Source organism: Hoplias malabaricus, chromosome 1 (genome assembly GCF_029633855.1).
Source record: "Hoplias malabaricus isolate fHopMal1 chromosome 1, fHopMal1.hap1, whole genome shotgun sequence".
In the NCBI taxonomy this organism is placed as follows: domain Eukaryota; kingdom Metazoa; phylum Chordata; class Actinopteri; order Characiformes; family Erythrinidae; genus Hoplias; species Hoplias malabaricus.
In genome coordinates this window covers 45,623,786-45,639,986 of record NC_089800.1, presented here as the reverse complement: position 1 = coordinate 45,639,986, position 16,201 = coordinate 45,623,786, and the positions used below count along the sequence as shown (strand labels likewise).

Here is a 16,201-nt window from a genome sequence, read left to right as displayed (position 1 = left end):
AACGTTCACAGCAAGCGTGCTAGACTGTGAACACTAATGTGAATTAAAAAGTACAAAATACATTACAAACATAAGGGTTTTTGTTATGAACCATTTAAAAAAAATCAAGTAAATACTTTGTAAATTGTTGACTATTTTCTTTTTGCCTGTAGATATGATCCGTACAGCAAGGTTTTTACCCGGGAGTACTATGACCATGAGGCCATGCGGACGAGCAGAATGCAGGCCATCCAGAGGGCACGGTCAGCCCAGAGATGGGGGCTTATTCTGGGCACGCTTGGCCGCCAGGGAAACCCCAAGATCCTAGAGGTAGGAGAATGCAGTTTTATTGGATATTTATTTTACTGATTGTCTGTGGTGTTTGCTAATGTTGCATGTGCACACAGACACACACAAATAGCTCATATGCAGATACCTAATGAAGCACACAAACACACACAATCTGTTCCCTGCCGTTGTGCTGTAGTGGAATGTGCCGGGGGTCTTAATCAGTCATTGGTATGGTAAGGGGGGGGTCGTCCCCTACCCCCCATCACTCCCTTTGTTCTTTGTCTCTTTTGATCTGCTCATTTTTGTTTTTCTCTCATGTATTGTGTTTGACTTTGTTTTGACTATTCCTCCCCCCCCCCTTCCTTGTCTCATTTCTCCTTAATTGGTATGCATGAAGGAGGAGGGAGCGAGGGAGGCAGGGAGATATCCAACAGAGCACATTTTGCTGTCAAATGAGATTTTTAAGCCAATATGAATCTCTCTCTATCAGTCTCCCCCTGTCTGTGTAACATCTCTGACTCTGACTCTCTCTCTGTGTGTCTCTCTCTCTTGCTCTAACTCTCTCGCTCTCTTTCTGTCTATAGTGACTTATTAATACTTGCAGGTCATTAATAATCATTTGTAACACAGAGATAGAAAGGGCAATAGAAACATCGTTATTATCTAATGCCGAAAGTGCCAGAGAACTTACCGAATATATCAAGGCAAAGAATAAGCTCAGACCCGAGGATGTGAATGTAGTCATTTCACACGTTAAATAAACACCACATTATCATTAATGTAGAAAAAGACTATTTACTGGTGGTTAATTCATTAAAGGGTTAAATGTATTGTGTTGGAGCTGACAGGGTTAATGTCGACTGATGGATGATACAAAGTGAGGTCAGTATTTGGCAAGATCTGAGGTTTAACAGTGTAGGTGGATGTGGACTCACTATTTGGCAAACAACAGGTCACTCTTGCCCTTTCTATCTGTGTGTTGGGAGGAGTCCAGGGTCTAATGCTGTACAGAGCTGGGCCATGGAGAAGGTGTGTTAGAAGCGGGCCTCCATAGAATCCCTCTACTGGTTTCTGCGGGAGTCAGTGTTCCATGGGGCTAGATTCTCACTCACGGAGAAGGGATCAAGAAGCTTGTCAGAGAGGATGAAGCACGCTGAGGTGGTCACAGTGGGTCATCTGATGGAGACTGTCAGGGTGACGCTGGACGACCCAGAAGCAGTAGCTCAGAGGCTGGGAAGGAGGTCAGACAGAAGCTGACCACTGAGGACTAGAATCTGCTGAGAATCTGCTTTTCCATGTTTGTGGGTCAGTCCCGATCTAAAAGGTGTGGACAAAAGCTCTCGGGCCAGATGTACACGCCCTGGAGGACGTATTTAAGCCTCAGCTGTGAGGTCAAACCTGTGTGGAGGGCACTCTATGAACCACCTTTGACCAAAGAAGCTGGGGATTTACAGTGGAGAATGTTACATGGTGCTTTACATGCGTTTTGGTTTGTAAGAGGTTGATGCAGGCGAGGATGAGGTGGATTTCATGTTTTACAGTGCAGAGTGGATTTAAGGGTGTATGGGATTATGGCGGGGCTTTGTGCAATATTTCTGTTGATGGCTTAACTTTTAATGACCTCTGATTTACTTTTTCTTTTATTATCATTATTATTTTAATTTTAAATATTAGTTATTTTATGGACAGAGCGACAGCCTGATTTTCTCACTATTTATGTGAGTCAGCGTTAACTGGTGGAATGTGAGCGGATGGCATTAATACATTCATTTTAATAAATTCTCTCTCTCTGACTGTTCTTTCTTTCTCGTGTCTCTCTCTTTCTACCAACTCTCACTCACTTTTTATTGTTGTGTCTTTCTGCCAACTTGCGCTTTCTCCATCATCACTAGCTCTCTCTCTGTCATTCAACCGAGGTCTATAAGAGTTTCACTCTCAGACAAATAGACAGTGAGGTGCTTATTCTGGGCGAGGGGGTCTTTGTAAGTTGTGTTACTGTGTGTGTGGTTGTGTGTACGTTTTTTAATTTATTTTATTATTTCCACACATCGTCCCCCTGGCATATTCCCACCAGAGACCCTCGCAGATGAGTGTGAGGCATTACTTACTGTCAGCCTTCACTTTTCCCAATGTCACATGCATTAAGGAGAGAGCACATTCTCAACTTGAAAAGCGGAGGTGATTTGAAGCTCGGGAAAGAGAATGAATGTATTTTAATGGGATTTAAAACCAAAAAAAATGCTAATTTTCAGCAGCAGAGGAATCTCAGGGACTGGGGAAGGAGCCGCTGCTTAAAATGTACATGAGTCATCTGAAAGAGGATCATGTCAGCAACCTTTTACTGGGTCAGCTACACCTGCTTTAATCTGCCCAGTCATGTGATGAAGAGCATACCGCTCTCTTTATTTATTTCCTTCATTCTGCCAAAGACGTTACTGCTTTGAAGAAATGCATGGCTCGTGTTTCACTCTGCTGATGTGTGGAGGTCTTCACAGGTAATATTTATGGTCCAATGGGCTTTGCACTTCAAAGTGTGTGTGGAGAGTGCAGCCGTGTGTATCGTTCTCCTGCTCAAGAAGGGGGCCCCTGTCTTGAATGTGGAGATAATGGTATTCCTGTTGCTTCGCTGAGACAAGTACCTATATAAAGTATAATTAACAATGAGGGGTGAGAGAGAGAGAGAGAGAGAGAGAACACAAGGCAGGAAGGCTGTTCACTGAGATGAAAGATGCAGGGTTGTGTTGGCTGGTTGTATGTAGGTGATTGTAATATCTGCTTGTGATTCTGATTCTGATTATTCTGTCCTAATGGTTTCCTGTCAATTGATTTTGGCCCGTATTGCCCAGCTGTTCAGAATGGCTTGAAATTGCTCCAGGGCCTCTATCATAGAAGCTGAGTTTTCTCTCCCGTTATTTAATATGTAATAGGGCTGTAATGATACGCTCACATATTCATTTCCATTCTCGCTGGGTCCCTTGTACAATATTGTCATGATATTTACACATTAAGAATGAAGACTGCGTCCAGCACGGCTTAATATCGAACTTGCTGCTAGGTTGTTGATAGATGCTGGTTGTTTGAAAAATGTGACGCTCTAACAATGCATTTGCATCCAGTGCCAAATTTAATAGAGTGTCCAGAATTAATACATTTACATTAATGGCACTTGGCAAAGAGATGTTGTGTAATTTAGTTTTGCCTTGGGACTGGTGTAGCTTGTTTTTGCTGCTGTTGTCTCTATGCTACACCAACTAATCCCCTAATCTGCACATCATCACATCTACATTATGCCCTTCATCATATTTGTGTATCACCATATCACAATGGCTTAATGCATCGTAAAACTACTGGTGTGTAAACTTTGTCAATACTTCAAAGTAATTCTAGCTAGTATTTGTTTTACTTACAATTACAGCTTCAAAATCATTTTGAGTCTTCACTGAGCTGTAATAGGGAGAGGTGTGTCTTTGCTTTTGCTGTTCTGAACTCTGTGCAGCTGGTACTTTCTCATTTTATGACACCTACTCTGCTCTACTCGCTTTTTGGTACTCGGTACCTGCTTCATTTTCCACTGCCATTCCATCAGCCACCAACCAAAGGAGCGGTCGTACCTCTTTATAATTTTCCGAGCTGCTGTTGTGGGAAAAAGAAAAAAAACAAACAAAAAACAAATATGACCTCTCCTGTAGCGTGGAGATATTTCCCAGACACCACATTTGTGCTGGATGTCTCTGGTATTTTGCCTCTGGCCAATCAGCATTCTGCAAGGTTTACATGTCACATTTATTCCCGACTCAGCTTACCTGGAACCACGAGTGAGCAGGGACTAACAAGTACTCAGTTCCACGTACCAGGACCAAATTTGCCCAATGGAAAAACAAAATGCTGAGTAGAGCAAGAAGCATACAATGGATAAGTGCCATCTGTAAATTTGGAGAAGGGTAGGAAACCACACCCCCCTCCCTCCTCCTTGATTTCAGGACAGTTTATATATATATATTAAACATTCACCTTTCTATCCTCCAGTGCATTCAGGTAATACATTGCTGTCTACAAAAACAGTCTCTTTCAAAGTCTTGTTTTTTTTATGTGCTGTGTACCAACCACAGGGTGCTGCTGGTTTAGGTTGAGGTTATAGGAAAGTGTTTCATCCCAAACTGCTTTTTAAATGAGGCCCAGCACCTGTCAGAACATGGTAAAGGAGTAACAGCGAGTTTAATTGTAGGGACAATAACAGAGATTGAATATTGCAAATTAAATCATTTGATTGTTTTATATACAATATATTCCCTAAATGTTGATAGTTTATTAAAGCTATTAATCAAAGTCAAAGGCACTGTTATGCAAGATGCGGAGAATGCTATGATATATTTTACCTGTAATGCCTCTATAAACAGAAGTATGCAGAAGTATATCATGATGTGGGTAAGATCTTGTGTCATATTTAAGTTGAATGAACACTAAAACACTAAAAGGATACCCAACAAAGCTGAAATAAACTGTTTTGAACGGAAAGCAATGTCACTGGGTTGTAACTATTAATCAGTAACAAGTAAAATCCTACTACTATCAGTAAAAGTCTGTGTTATGGAGTAGTACCACTCCCATTATTGTAATATTATTATTGTAATATAGGCTATATATCGCCCATCACTATTCAGTGCACAGGGGGTCTTTAGATTCTCTGTCTGCTGTGAAGTGTTTGATGTCTGGTATCAGGATCAGTGGTGGATGGAGGTCCCGCCCAGCCGAGTCAGTGGGGGCCATTTTTAGTGCAGAAAGTCCCCAGACAGTCCGGGGTCATTTGGTAATTGGCTACGATGAATAAATGGATGATGTCTTGTTTCTCTTTTTTTTCTCCCCCACTTCTAACCCCATTCTCTCTCTTTCTCTTTCTCTCTTTCACTTTCTAGCATCTAGAGACTAAGCTGGAGGCTGTGGGCAGGTCGTTCACCAGGGTTCTTCTCTCTGAGATTTTCCCCAGCAAGTTGGCTCAGATGGCAGATGTCGACGCGTGAGTCTTGCCGCCGCAGACTTCATGCACGGTCACGTTCTCATTTCCCTGCAATTAAAAATCAACTCATATTCTTCACACAAGGCAGCCTTCCCCAAAACAAGGCATGCATTAATCTTAGCTTTAGTGCCCCCTAAGGAGCATGAGAAGGGGAAGAAATGTGAGGGGCTCGTGTTAACAGCACGGCCAGATTCCACTTGTGAATGTATGGCGAGTTTGTTTCATAACTAGCCACCACACTCCTGCATGGAGAGCTTAGTGTAAGAAGTGCAGAATGCAGAGAAGGCACCAGTATAAAGCTTCAATACTTGTAACTTTGGTGAAATAATAACTTAAATAAAAGTACACATAGCTGAATAAAGGAGTCTCAGGTAATTTAGTAAAATGTTGAGTGTGCTATAGTATTGTGGGGGCAGCCCTGCCGTGCTTTTAAGATTAGACTGGGAACAAAGTATCACTGGTTTGATCCCCTCAACCGGCAGGAAAACATGGGGCAGTGGGAGTGAGCTGCACCCCCGAATGCTGGGATGAGTGTATTCACTGCCACAGGTGAATGCTGAGGTTTAGTGACAATAAAGGCACATTCACACACATTTATCATGTAGTAGAAGTAAAAACATTACAATTCGAATTTTACACATTCACTTTTTTTGTAGTTGTATGGTAACTGTTGCGTAATATGAAAATGAAAATTGTCATATTATTCAACAAAAGAATAACCTAAAATGTAGTATTAATACACTACCTTCACAATCTCTAACATCAAAATCGCCATTTTTAATCATCTAAACCAAAACATACATAATACTTTTGGTTACAATATTATCCCCAATACCAAAAAAAAATCAGTGAACATGCTTTTGCTGGATGTTTCCTTCATGGAACGCATAATGAATGCAATGATCAGTACATTCTTCTAGATGCCATTTTCAAACAACTATTTATTTATTCAATGATTGATATTTTTATATATATATATATATATATATATATATATATATATATATATATAAAATGGCAATTGTCATTTATAATACTAAGCAACAGTTACCATAAAATGACAAGAGTGGGCAACTATACTGTGAATTACAGTTATACACTACAAAATAAAATGTTTAAAATCTTATGTACTTATAAATACCTGTATTTGAATGTAATTTGTAATAGACTGCCTAAAATCATCGAAAATCACTATGATACAGTTTGAATTTGTGAGCCATTGCTATGATATTTGGCCACATATGATTTGAGCGCCTGATTAATCAATTTTCCATTTCTCTTTCAACTCCCAAGCTCTACCAAAGTCAGATCAACAGTGTTCGTTTACCGAGCTCTGCTTGAATGAAAATTGCTGTACTCTTCTGCTGCTTTGAAAATGGGAAGTGTAAAAAACTGTTGAGCGGAACAGAATGCGTATCAGAGCCTCTGTGCGGGGAGAGGTGGGAGAGAGGGACAGAAGGTCCGGGAGAGGAGAGAAGGCGGCGGAGGTGGGTGAGAGAGCCGCGCTGAAGAACGAGTGAGAAAGAGAGGAAGCCGAGGAGACTGGGACTGGTCCGCTGTTCTCAGTCGTGCCTCTCTCTCACGCTGCATAACTGATCTCAGCAGGACTTGACGGACAGGAGCTCTTGCTCTCTCTCTCTCTCGTTCTCTCATGTTCTGTCTCTCTCATTTTCACTCTCTAGCTCTATCTTCTCTCTTCCCTGCCAACAGCCGCCAGTGGCTAACAGTGTCACTGCTGTAGATTGATTAGATCTTAACCAGGACGGATGAGCTGAGAAAGAGAGAGAGGCATTTGAATGAGTGTAGTGTGTATTACATTGGCTGGGATCCTGGAGTGCCTCTGAGTGACAGTTAAGCAATAGAAAAGGGAGTGAGTGTGTTATCATGAATAACATCACATGATGAGGCATAACCTTGAGTGTTGCTTTTGTTTGCTTGTTTAGTGGAGTAATGGAAGCATTAAAGCAAGGATGTCCTTATTGTTTCAGAAATGTCAATATGTGTCTCATGAATATATACTTTATATGTTTTTAAGATTTCCCCCAATGTAGCAGTCCCAACACCTTATAGTGATGGGTTGTTGTTACTAAGCAACTGGAGGTCAGCAGGATGATACGGGCATGACTCTAAAATAAATCAGGCTGTGCTTTGAACTAACTGTTGAATAATTTTGATGTAATACGGACGTTTGGGAGTAGAGCAGGGTTCTAATAGGCCCAGTGGAGGATGGGATTCCCATTTTGATTACTGATTCCTCTTAAAGCTTTTCCTCATGCTCTTTAGGGAGTTTGAACCTGGATGTTTGAGCATTGCTCTGGCCACAACGGTGGTCATGTTGTACAAAATGTTGTTTAACTCTCGTTTATTCACATCCAACCTCAGCTTTGACTGGAAATTCTAGAGAAATTCTACACTCGATTAAGTTCCATTGCTCTGGGATGGTGATAGGCAGCAGGCATTTGAAATGTTTAGTTTCTGTGAACGATTCTTCATGAAATGGTGTGAGATATGCTGTGTCTGAGACAAAGAATATATTTCTGGCAGTCTGATTGAATTCATTCAGATTCTGGATAAAGGCTGAGCTGTTTATAAGCATGCACCTCAATCTGATGTTCACATACATTCTCAGAAAGCCTGTCACTGTGGTGGTACATATTCAATACCTTTCATTTGGGAACATAATTATGCCATATTCTATGTTAATGCTAGATTTTTTTTTTTCATACATCCCATTTCCATCTCCAGAACATACACACATACATATGTATTTATACACACAGACACTGAGTGGTGGGCAGCCATCCAAGCATCCGTGGTGCAGTTGGGGGTTAGCTGCCTTTCTTCAGTCGTGGTCATTGAGGGAAGACACAGTGCTGTTCCCTCATTCCCACTGCCCCCATTTTTCCTGCAATTTTTTTTTTTCCTGAGAGCATACACACTACAGGAAATTAGATTTAAAATCACACACATGCATTGACCGACACTTGTGTAAGATGCATGACTCTGAAGTCAACTGCTGTCAGCGTCATTGGAGTCGTATCTTCACTCTATTTCAGTTTTTAAAACAATATTTATGTATACTAATACTGAACATTGTAAAACTGAATCAGATTAATCAGGTAATCAGATACCAATGTTTACATGGCTTATATTGTCAGATATATTTGACAGATTATTGCTTGGTCGGCCTAGAAGAGGCATTTTTGCTTACTGACTGACCAACTGCTAATTTTGAAACGTGCATGTGCGAGTAGGAACTGTTATTTCAGCCGTATTTCACAGAGAGAACTTAAGGTGGTGCTCCCACACGTCTGTTGTTGGTTTAGCCATATTTCACATTCCAGTTCATGAACTTAATTTGGAACCGCTTGGCATGTTCCCACCAAAATAAACTGGTTCACAAACCAGAATAATTTGTTCCCAGCTGCAACCAAGGAAGAGTATGTTCTTCAGCATGAACCATAGCTGAATAATAAGAAATAAGACAGGAACACACTCCGTTTGTGTGTGTTTCTGGGGCTGTGTTTGGCATGACACCATTTGCATTGGCTAGAGCCTCAGTTTGCCGTTGGTTAGTTCACAAGCTCAGCTGGACTGCTCAGAACTTGGCAACAATTACAAACGTATTATATCACACAGAGAGAGGAGGACTGCTGAATGTGTCTTATTTCACATGAGTGTGAAGGGGAAGTGGTGGGGAGACATTTTGTGGCGTTAGTGTGTTTATAAAACTCCATTTAGCTGTGCACAGCCTCCTTAAACTTCAAAATAATAAATTAGTAATTGTAATTCTTAAAATCAACTAAATGTTCTTGGTCTTTGTTCTTTGGTGGTAGATTGTCTAGTATTTCTCTTTAAATAAAATGAACAAGAAAACACTGATGTCGGTGTTATATATAATAAACAAAACTTTGTGCTGAGAAACTTTGATATGAAGCACCAAAGTTTGTTCAGACCTTCTAATGACAAGGGGATGTATTTTGGGCATTTCCTGTTTTTGAAATACCAAAAACACCTGTGAGATAATGGCTATATGACTTATGTCAGTCCGGCAAAACTAGGCTTGTTTTATTCTTCCCACCTTGTTTAATTGCTGAAATATTGCAAGCAGGATGGTCAGAGCAGTCAGTTCTGACTTACAGCCCCCTCCATAATTATTGGCACCCCTAGTTAAAATGTGTTAAAAGCCTTAAAATAGATTAACTTTTTACTGCAGAAGCATAATCTCACTCTGAAAAAAATGAGAAAAAAGCAACCTTCAACTGAAGTGCAAAAAAAAAATAGAGAAAAAAATCCTGACGAAGAAATAATAATTTCCCATAAAATGACCTGTTCCACAATTATTGGCACCCATAACAATTTCTTGGAAAAAATGTATTTGAACCATTTACGTAATTTCTACTGTAGTGTATAAAGTGGATCAAAGTATCTAGGAACCTTTAATTAGTAATTCATCACTTCCTGTTTCCCTGAGAATTGAATCAAATGGTAGCATCTTGGGTTTACAAGGTCTCCCAAACAACCAGCAGGCGCTATCTACATGCCAACAATCTGTTTGGGAGGCATGCCGGAGAAAGCCTTTCCTGAGTTATAATCATAAGCGTAAACAGGTGGGGTTTGCCAATCGATATTGGTATTTTAACTGGGACTGTGTGCTTTGGTCAGATGAGACCAAGATAGAGCTTTTTGGCCACAAACACTCTAAGTGGGTTTGGCGTAACACCAAGGATGAGTATGCAGAAAAACACCTCATGCCCACTGTTAAATATGGGGGAGGATCGGTGATGCTTTGGTCCTGTTTCTCCTCCAAAGGACCTGGGAACCTTCTAAGGACATGGAATCATGAAATCTTTGAACTATCAGGACATTTTGAATCAGAATCTGGTGGCCTCTGCCTGAAAGCTGAGGATGTGTCATCACTGGGTCTTTCAGCAAGATAATGACCCTAAACATGTGGCCAAATCTACTCAAAAATGGTTCAAAAGGCACAAAATCAAGCTCCTCTCATGGCCATCTCAGTCCCCAGACCTCACCCCAATAGAAAACCTGTGGGGTGAGCTGTAGAGTAGAGTGCACAGGAGAAGACCCAGGACTCTGGACGATTTCGAGAGGTTGTGCAAAGAGGAATGGTCAAAGATCCCTCTTTCTGTATTCTCCCATCATGTGAAGAGTTATAGGAGAAGTGCTGTCTTGTTGGCAAAAGGAGGTTTTACAAAGTGCAAAACCAGGGGCGCCAATAATTGTTGTACACATGAACCATGGACGGCAATAATTATGGAGGGCGCTGTAAGTGTATACACAGAGCTGTTTGCTCTGAACCAGCTAAGAATTGGATTATTAACTGATTATTGGTTTGCTAACAAATGTAGCCAGTTTTATGTTGACTTTACCTTGTTTTTGTCAAAAGCTTTTCAGATGCCATTCTTTATTTTTACCATTCTCAACATTATAACATTGTGTGTATATATATATATATATATATATATATATATATATATATATAATTGAATGTATTTGCAATAACAACAGAGAGCTAGTTTAACATGGAAATGCAGCATGAGCGTCATGAAACAGTGTCATTTAGTTTCTCATTAGACTGAACGAGACCTGTCCCATCTAGCAGCAGTTGCTGCGGAGAAAGCACCTGTGGGTGGAATAGGTCAGTTGGATTGAAGCTTCTGAAGCAGAGAGAGGGCGAGTCTGAGGCTGATATTTTGCGCAGAGCTCTCCCAGAGGCTAAAGCAGCAGGCAGAAGGGTCAGCAACTCGTCTTCAGCTTCCATCCACAGGAGAGCTTTGTCTTCTCCGTGTGGTGTGAAGTGTTTGATGTCTAGTAGAAGGATAGGTTGTGTGTGGATCTGCCGCCCAGCAGAAGCACTGACGCTGTCCAGAGGAAAGAGTTGCTTACTCTGCTTGCTCTCTACACTTCCTCACCTCTCTCCAGCTTCTGGCACCTTCTCTGTCCCACATCGATCATTCCGTCTGAGAGAGGAAGCAGCACCCTGAGGGAGACAGGAATATATATCCGGAGAGGACATTTGAAGCTGTTGCCTCAGAGGCAAGGCCTGTTTTTTTTATTATTTTTTTTTTTTTATAAAGCAGTGTTTTCAGGACTCTTTTTGCCCTGCTGACGAGGTGAGAACAGAGTGTTCTCTGCTTGTGGGCTTAGATTTCATACCATGTAAAACTGAGCAAGAGAAGTGGACTCCAAGTTGGGCAAGACTGTACAGACCCTGTGTATACACGTGACCACACATCACAGCGTTAGCAGACCCTTCACTGTGTTTAATCCCACTTTTCGTACACACTCAGCTACTGGAATACACCACAATGATGAATGAGATTAAAAAAAACTGCTCTCAAAATGGCTGCTTCCCATTTTGGTGAAATAAAAGTTTCAGCTCATTCAGTCTCTTGGGATTAGGGCCAACACTAGATGCTAATTATTTTTGTCATTTCGTAGGATGTTATAGTTATTAAATGGACCTAACAATATCACTGAAACTACATTTTATATCAGGTGTACTAAAAAGTGTTGAAGCGTTTTTTGTGCACTATATAATTCTAATTCTAATTAAATATACAAATATTCTCTTGCTCTTTTGTCATTACATGGTAGCTGTTGCATTTTATTATTTTTTTTATTTGATGATTTCAATGGTCGCATTCTTAAACGTAGTGTATTAATAGTATTTGGATATTTAATTTTTATTTGACAGACATTTTAAACCGATTTAGCATAATATCTGCTAAATATATTTTATTTACTTGACAACTGTAGTGCTTTGTACTTTAAATGATGCCTGTTAATCTCCATATTAAAATAAATCAGGTGTTAAAGAAGTAGCCTGAACTTTGGTCCCTCCCAGTGTAGCTCACCTTCTCTTCCCACACTCTTGTTCCCTGCTCCACTGTAAGTGTGCCCTTCATTGGCAGCCTAAATGTAATTACACCTCTGCATTGACTTAAAGTGATGTAAGGTGCCACAGGCGCCTGTTTCCTGCAGCTGTGAAAGGTTAATTGCGCTATTGTGTGTAGCAGGTGGAGTGGCTAATTAAATTCCATTATTTCCTACAGAAGTGAGGAGAGCCAGGCAGCACTGCCTCTGAGACGCAGGATATACCCCTAACCCCAAGCCCCCACCCGTCCTTCTGTGCTAATCACTCCTCCACACCTCTCCTCGTTCACTCTCCCTCCATCAGGCTCATTCATTCTGGAGTCCATCGCACTTTCTGCAGTGGGGAGTGAGCTGAAGAGGTCCCTCATCACAGACATATTCTCATGCTGGAGGGTCTTCAAAGTGTCATTACACTGCTTTGACCTGGCTCCTCCTCCTGCAGAAGCTGGGGATTTTAAGCATCAACAGCTGCAGGGACAGCTAAAAAAAGAGGAAAGTAGGATTACTGAGAAGCACAAAACTCCGAAGCATAAAAACACATGATAAAATGTGTCTGTGCAGCTGAGAGCCTGCTTATTAAGTCTGAAATATTCATAGGTCAAAAGTCGGGTCAGATTTGGTGGGAGATTGTTGGACCACCTCATACATCTTAAAAAATTAGGCCCAATTTTGTGAGAATTTTTAGTTTATAATCTAGGACAACCCTGCATCTTAAATGTGGGAGAATGTTTAAGTGCCCTGAGGTGGATATTTAGGAATACAGTGTTTGTATTATATTTCCTTATCTTCTACATCTCCACCATTGAGCTGTAACTCTTCTCCACAACTTCATTATAATGTGGAGAATGGATTATGCAAGTGACAGAAATAATAAATCAAATGAAGAGAAGCTAAAAGCTAGCAAGGTAATGGGCTTTCTAGATACCTCCCTTGCATTTGGCTTGTTTATTTACAGCGAGTGCAACTCACTTGATAAAATATTTGAAGCCAAATATGAATGTCAAGGAGAAAACTTGACTACTTTTATAATTAGATTCTTAGGTGCTGAGAAAATGCGACACTGTAACAGTTTCTTTGAGCACTGTCTGTTCCTGACACCTGACAACGTATTCATCTACTCCTTTGGAGATCCCCAGGCATTCCCAGGACAGCCGGGAGATATAGTCCCTCCATTGTGTCCTGGGTCCTAACTTATAGTTGATCTCACACTCCCTCTTCCCATCTTTTATGAGCAAGACTATGTCTTTTGACTTGGAGATGCTTTACACTCGATCTTAAACCAATATGTCAAAGACAACTTCATTTTCAAGTAGCAGAGACGACACCTCCAGAGCACCCTGACAGAAGCCCTCCTGTCCCAGGCTATGCCTTGCAACCATGTCCATGAATATCAGGAACAGGAATGGAGACGAGGCAGAGTCCAATGTCCATGCTGAACGAGGCTGACTAACCGCTGAGAACTCAAACACAACTTAAACTCTCTGGAACATCTTGGGGAATACCTTGAGGAGCATGGTCATATGCCTTCTCCTGATTTACAAAACGTGTAGATTGGAGAAACAAACCAGTAGGCTCCCTCGAGTCATTTGTGAGAGAGTGAATGGTTGATCAGTTGTTCCAAAGCAAGGATGAAATCCAGGTTTAGCTATCGTACAGGTTTTCCTTCCCAGAACCCTAACGGAGGCTCCCAAGGAGGCTGAGAAGTGTGATGCCATAATAATAATATACTGTCTCCTTAAAGTTAACCACCATCCTGTTTGCCAGTCCAAAGGCAATGTTTCCAGTGTCCATGCGATATTTTAGTGGCACAATATATAGAGCCTTCAACAATTCCGAGTGAATCTCGTCCACTCCAGGGGCCTTGCTATTGCAGAGCGTTCTTACCACCTCAGTGACTTCGGCCAAGGAAATGGAATCTGAGACCCCAGACACCTCTGGACCCTACCTCCTGCATAGGAGGCATGTTTCTCCAGGTTTAGGAGTTCCTCAAAGTGCTCCTTCCAATGCCCGACAGTACCCTCAGTCGAGTTTCCGAGTTTCACACTTCTAGCTGAGCACAGCTTGAAGAGTGTCTCTTCCCCTCCTGAGCTGTTGGAGTGTTTTTCTGAACTTCTATGAGTGGCATAAACTCTTGAATCTCGATTCTCATATTTCTAGACCAATCTCAAAATGAGTAGTGTTGACTAGATTAAAGCAGGTTTCACTTTCCAGGATGTCATACGTTTACAGTGAACTAGTGCCTTGATTTGTGTAACTACAGTATTTACCCAGTATTTACATCTGGTCTCAGTGGCTAGAGCTGAAGCTGTGGATATTTAACACCCTGGCATTGAGCAAGAAGCAGCTGGGTGTGAAGCAGCCTGGAGGAGCGTGTCCCCTCCTGCCACAAGCCAATGGGGGGCTGGGGGGGAGGACAGGGACAGATGCTGAGTCTGATAGGCCGCAGATTGGATCAGCTGCTAGAGCTCGGTGTTTGTTTGTGTGTTTGCAGGGCCTTGTCACCAGATAAACCAAGATGCACGCACTCACTCTCTCTCTGCCTCTGATTCGCCTGTTTCAGTCTACACAGCTCTCAGGAGGAACCTCCCCCTCCACTCCTCCTCCTACTTTTGCCCTCAGGCTTGTGGGCCACCGAGCCATTCCTTTACCTGGAGATTACACCCACACTTTAAAAATCCCTGTTTCCAGCACACAGTGGCTCCACTAGAGACCCCCTCACTGTAAATAGGACTGTGCTAACGTTGAGAAAGGCTCAGAGCCCTGGTTCAGTCTACACAAAGGGTCCAAAGTGAATAATGAAGATGGCTCGACTATGCACTTTTGCTTTAAAGAGATTGTTTCATTGAGGGCATAACTTTTCTTTCTTTCTTTATTTCTTTTTTAAACCAGAGCCTGTTTAAAATTCATATTTAAATTTTGTGATGCCGTAAAAGCCAACTAGTGTATGAATCTGCCTGCTCAGTTTACAGCATGTTGGCTCCATCCTAAAGGGACATTTATAAATTGTCATCATCTGAACCGACTCTGCTTCTTTTTTAAATTTCATTTTTTATATATTTCTACATCTTTCAAATAACGATGATGCCCTTTTTAATTGGTAAAATTCCCATGAAATGTGGACCAATAAATATTCTCCGGAATTACATGGAATAAAACCTCTGTATATTAATAATTATAGAGGTAAAGAATGGGTCTGCCTTTTCTGTAGAGTTTCGAAGGAATAATACACACACTCATGGAAACAGCCTTTTCACTCTAATGGATATATGACTGTTTTTTTAAATTCATGACTGTTTCCTCTACATATGGGCACTTTAACGATGGCGGATGCTTTAGGATGAGAGTGGGATGCTTTGGGCAGTCAGTCCAAGTCCACTATTGGGGTGGGTGGATTTAGGTGTGTTTCAGCTGGTGGATGGAGGGTTGGAGAAAGAAAATAGCGGAAGCATGAGAGGGGAGCATTTTAGGTGAAGCCCTCATCAGTTCTACAGTTCTAGTCACGACCATATAAGCCTCAAAGAAGGCGAGTGAGTGGGAGACACACACAGAGAAAGACAGAGAGAGCGAGGAAAGCAAGATGTCAAGATAAACTTTGCCACAATTCACCAAGTTAAACTTTTGAAGGCCTCTAGATAACATTGTGTAATGTTGAGAGAATAGTGATGTAAGATTATTGTTATTTTTTTTAAAGAACCTTTAGAACCTTTTTCCTGATTTCCTGCATTTGGCCGTCACCAGCAGTTTAATAACCCCCTTCATTAGCATTCTAACATCCATCCATTGTGCAAAGTACATTGCCTTTAGTTTGTTCTGTTTGTTCCCCGATGATCACCATATGACCTCTGTACGACCTCCAGCCAAAGCTAGATTTAGGATGCCTCCCTGGCGTCTCGATATTTGTTTACTGTTTTTCCCATGATTGTTCTACACTCTTCTCCTTCTCCTTCCTTTGCTTAGTTTTCTCATGTCTCTTCCCCCCCTCCCCCATTCCCGCTCTGTAACTCCTCTCACCCTCCCTGC

General features: G+C 41.4%; 1 protein-coding gene across 1 annotated transcript in view; it reads left to right on the top strand.

Moving 5' to 3' along the window:
* Window positions 1–16,201, top strand: part of dph1 (diphthamide biosynthesis 1) — a 111,547-nt gene that overhangs the window by 82,148 nt on the left and 13,198 nt on the right. The window contains exons 8-9 of the mRNA XM_066678303.1: window positions 153–309; window positions 5,184–5,284. Of these exons, the coding sequence (XP_066534400.1) occupies window positions 153–309; window positions 5,184–5,284 (258 nt within the window). The remainder of the gene's footprint in view (window positions 1–152; window positions 310–5,183; window positions 5,285–16,201) is intronic.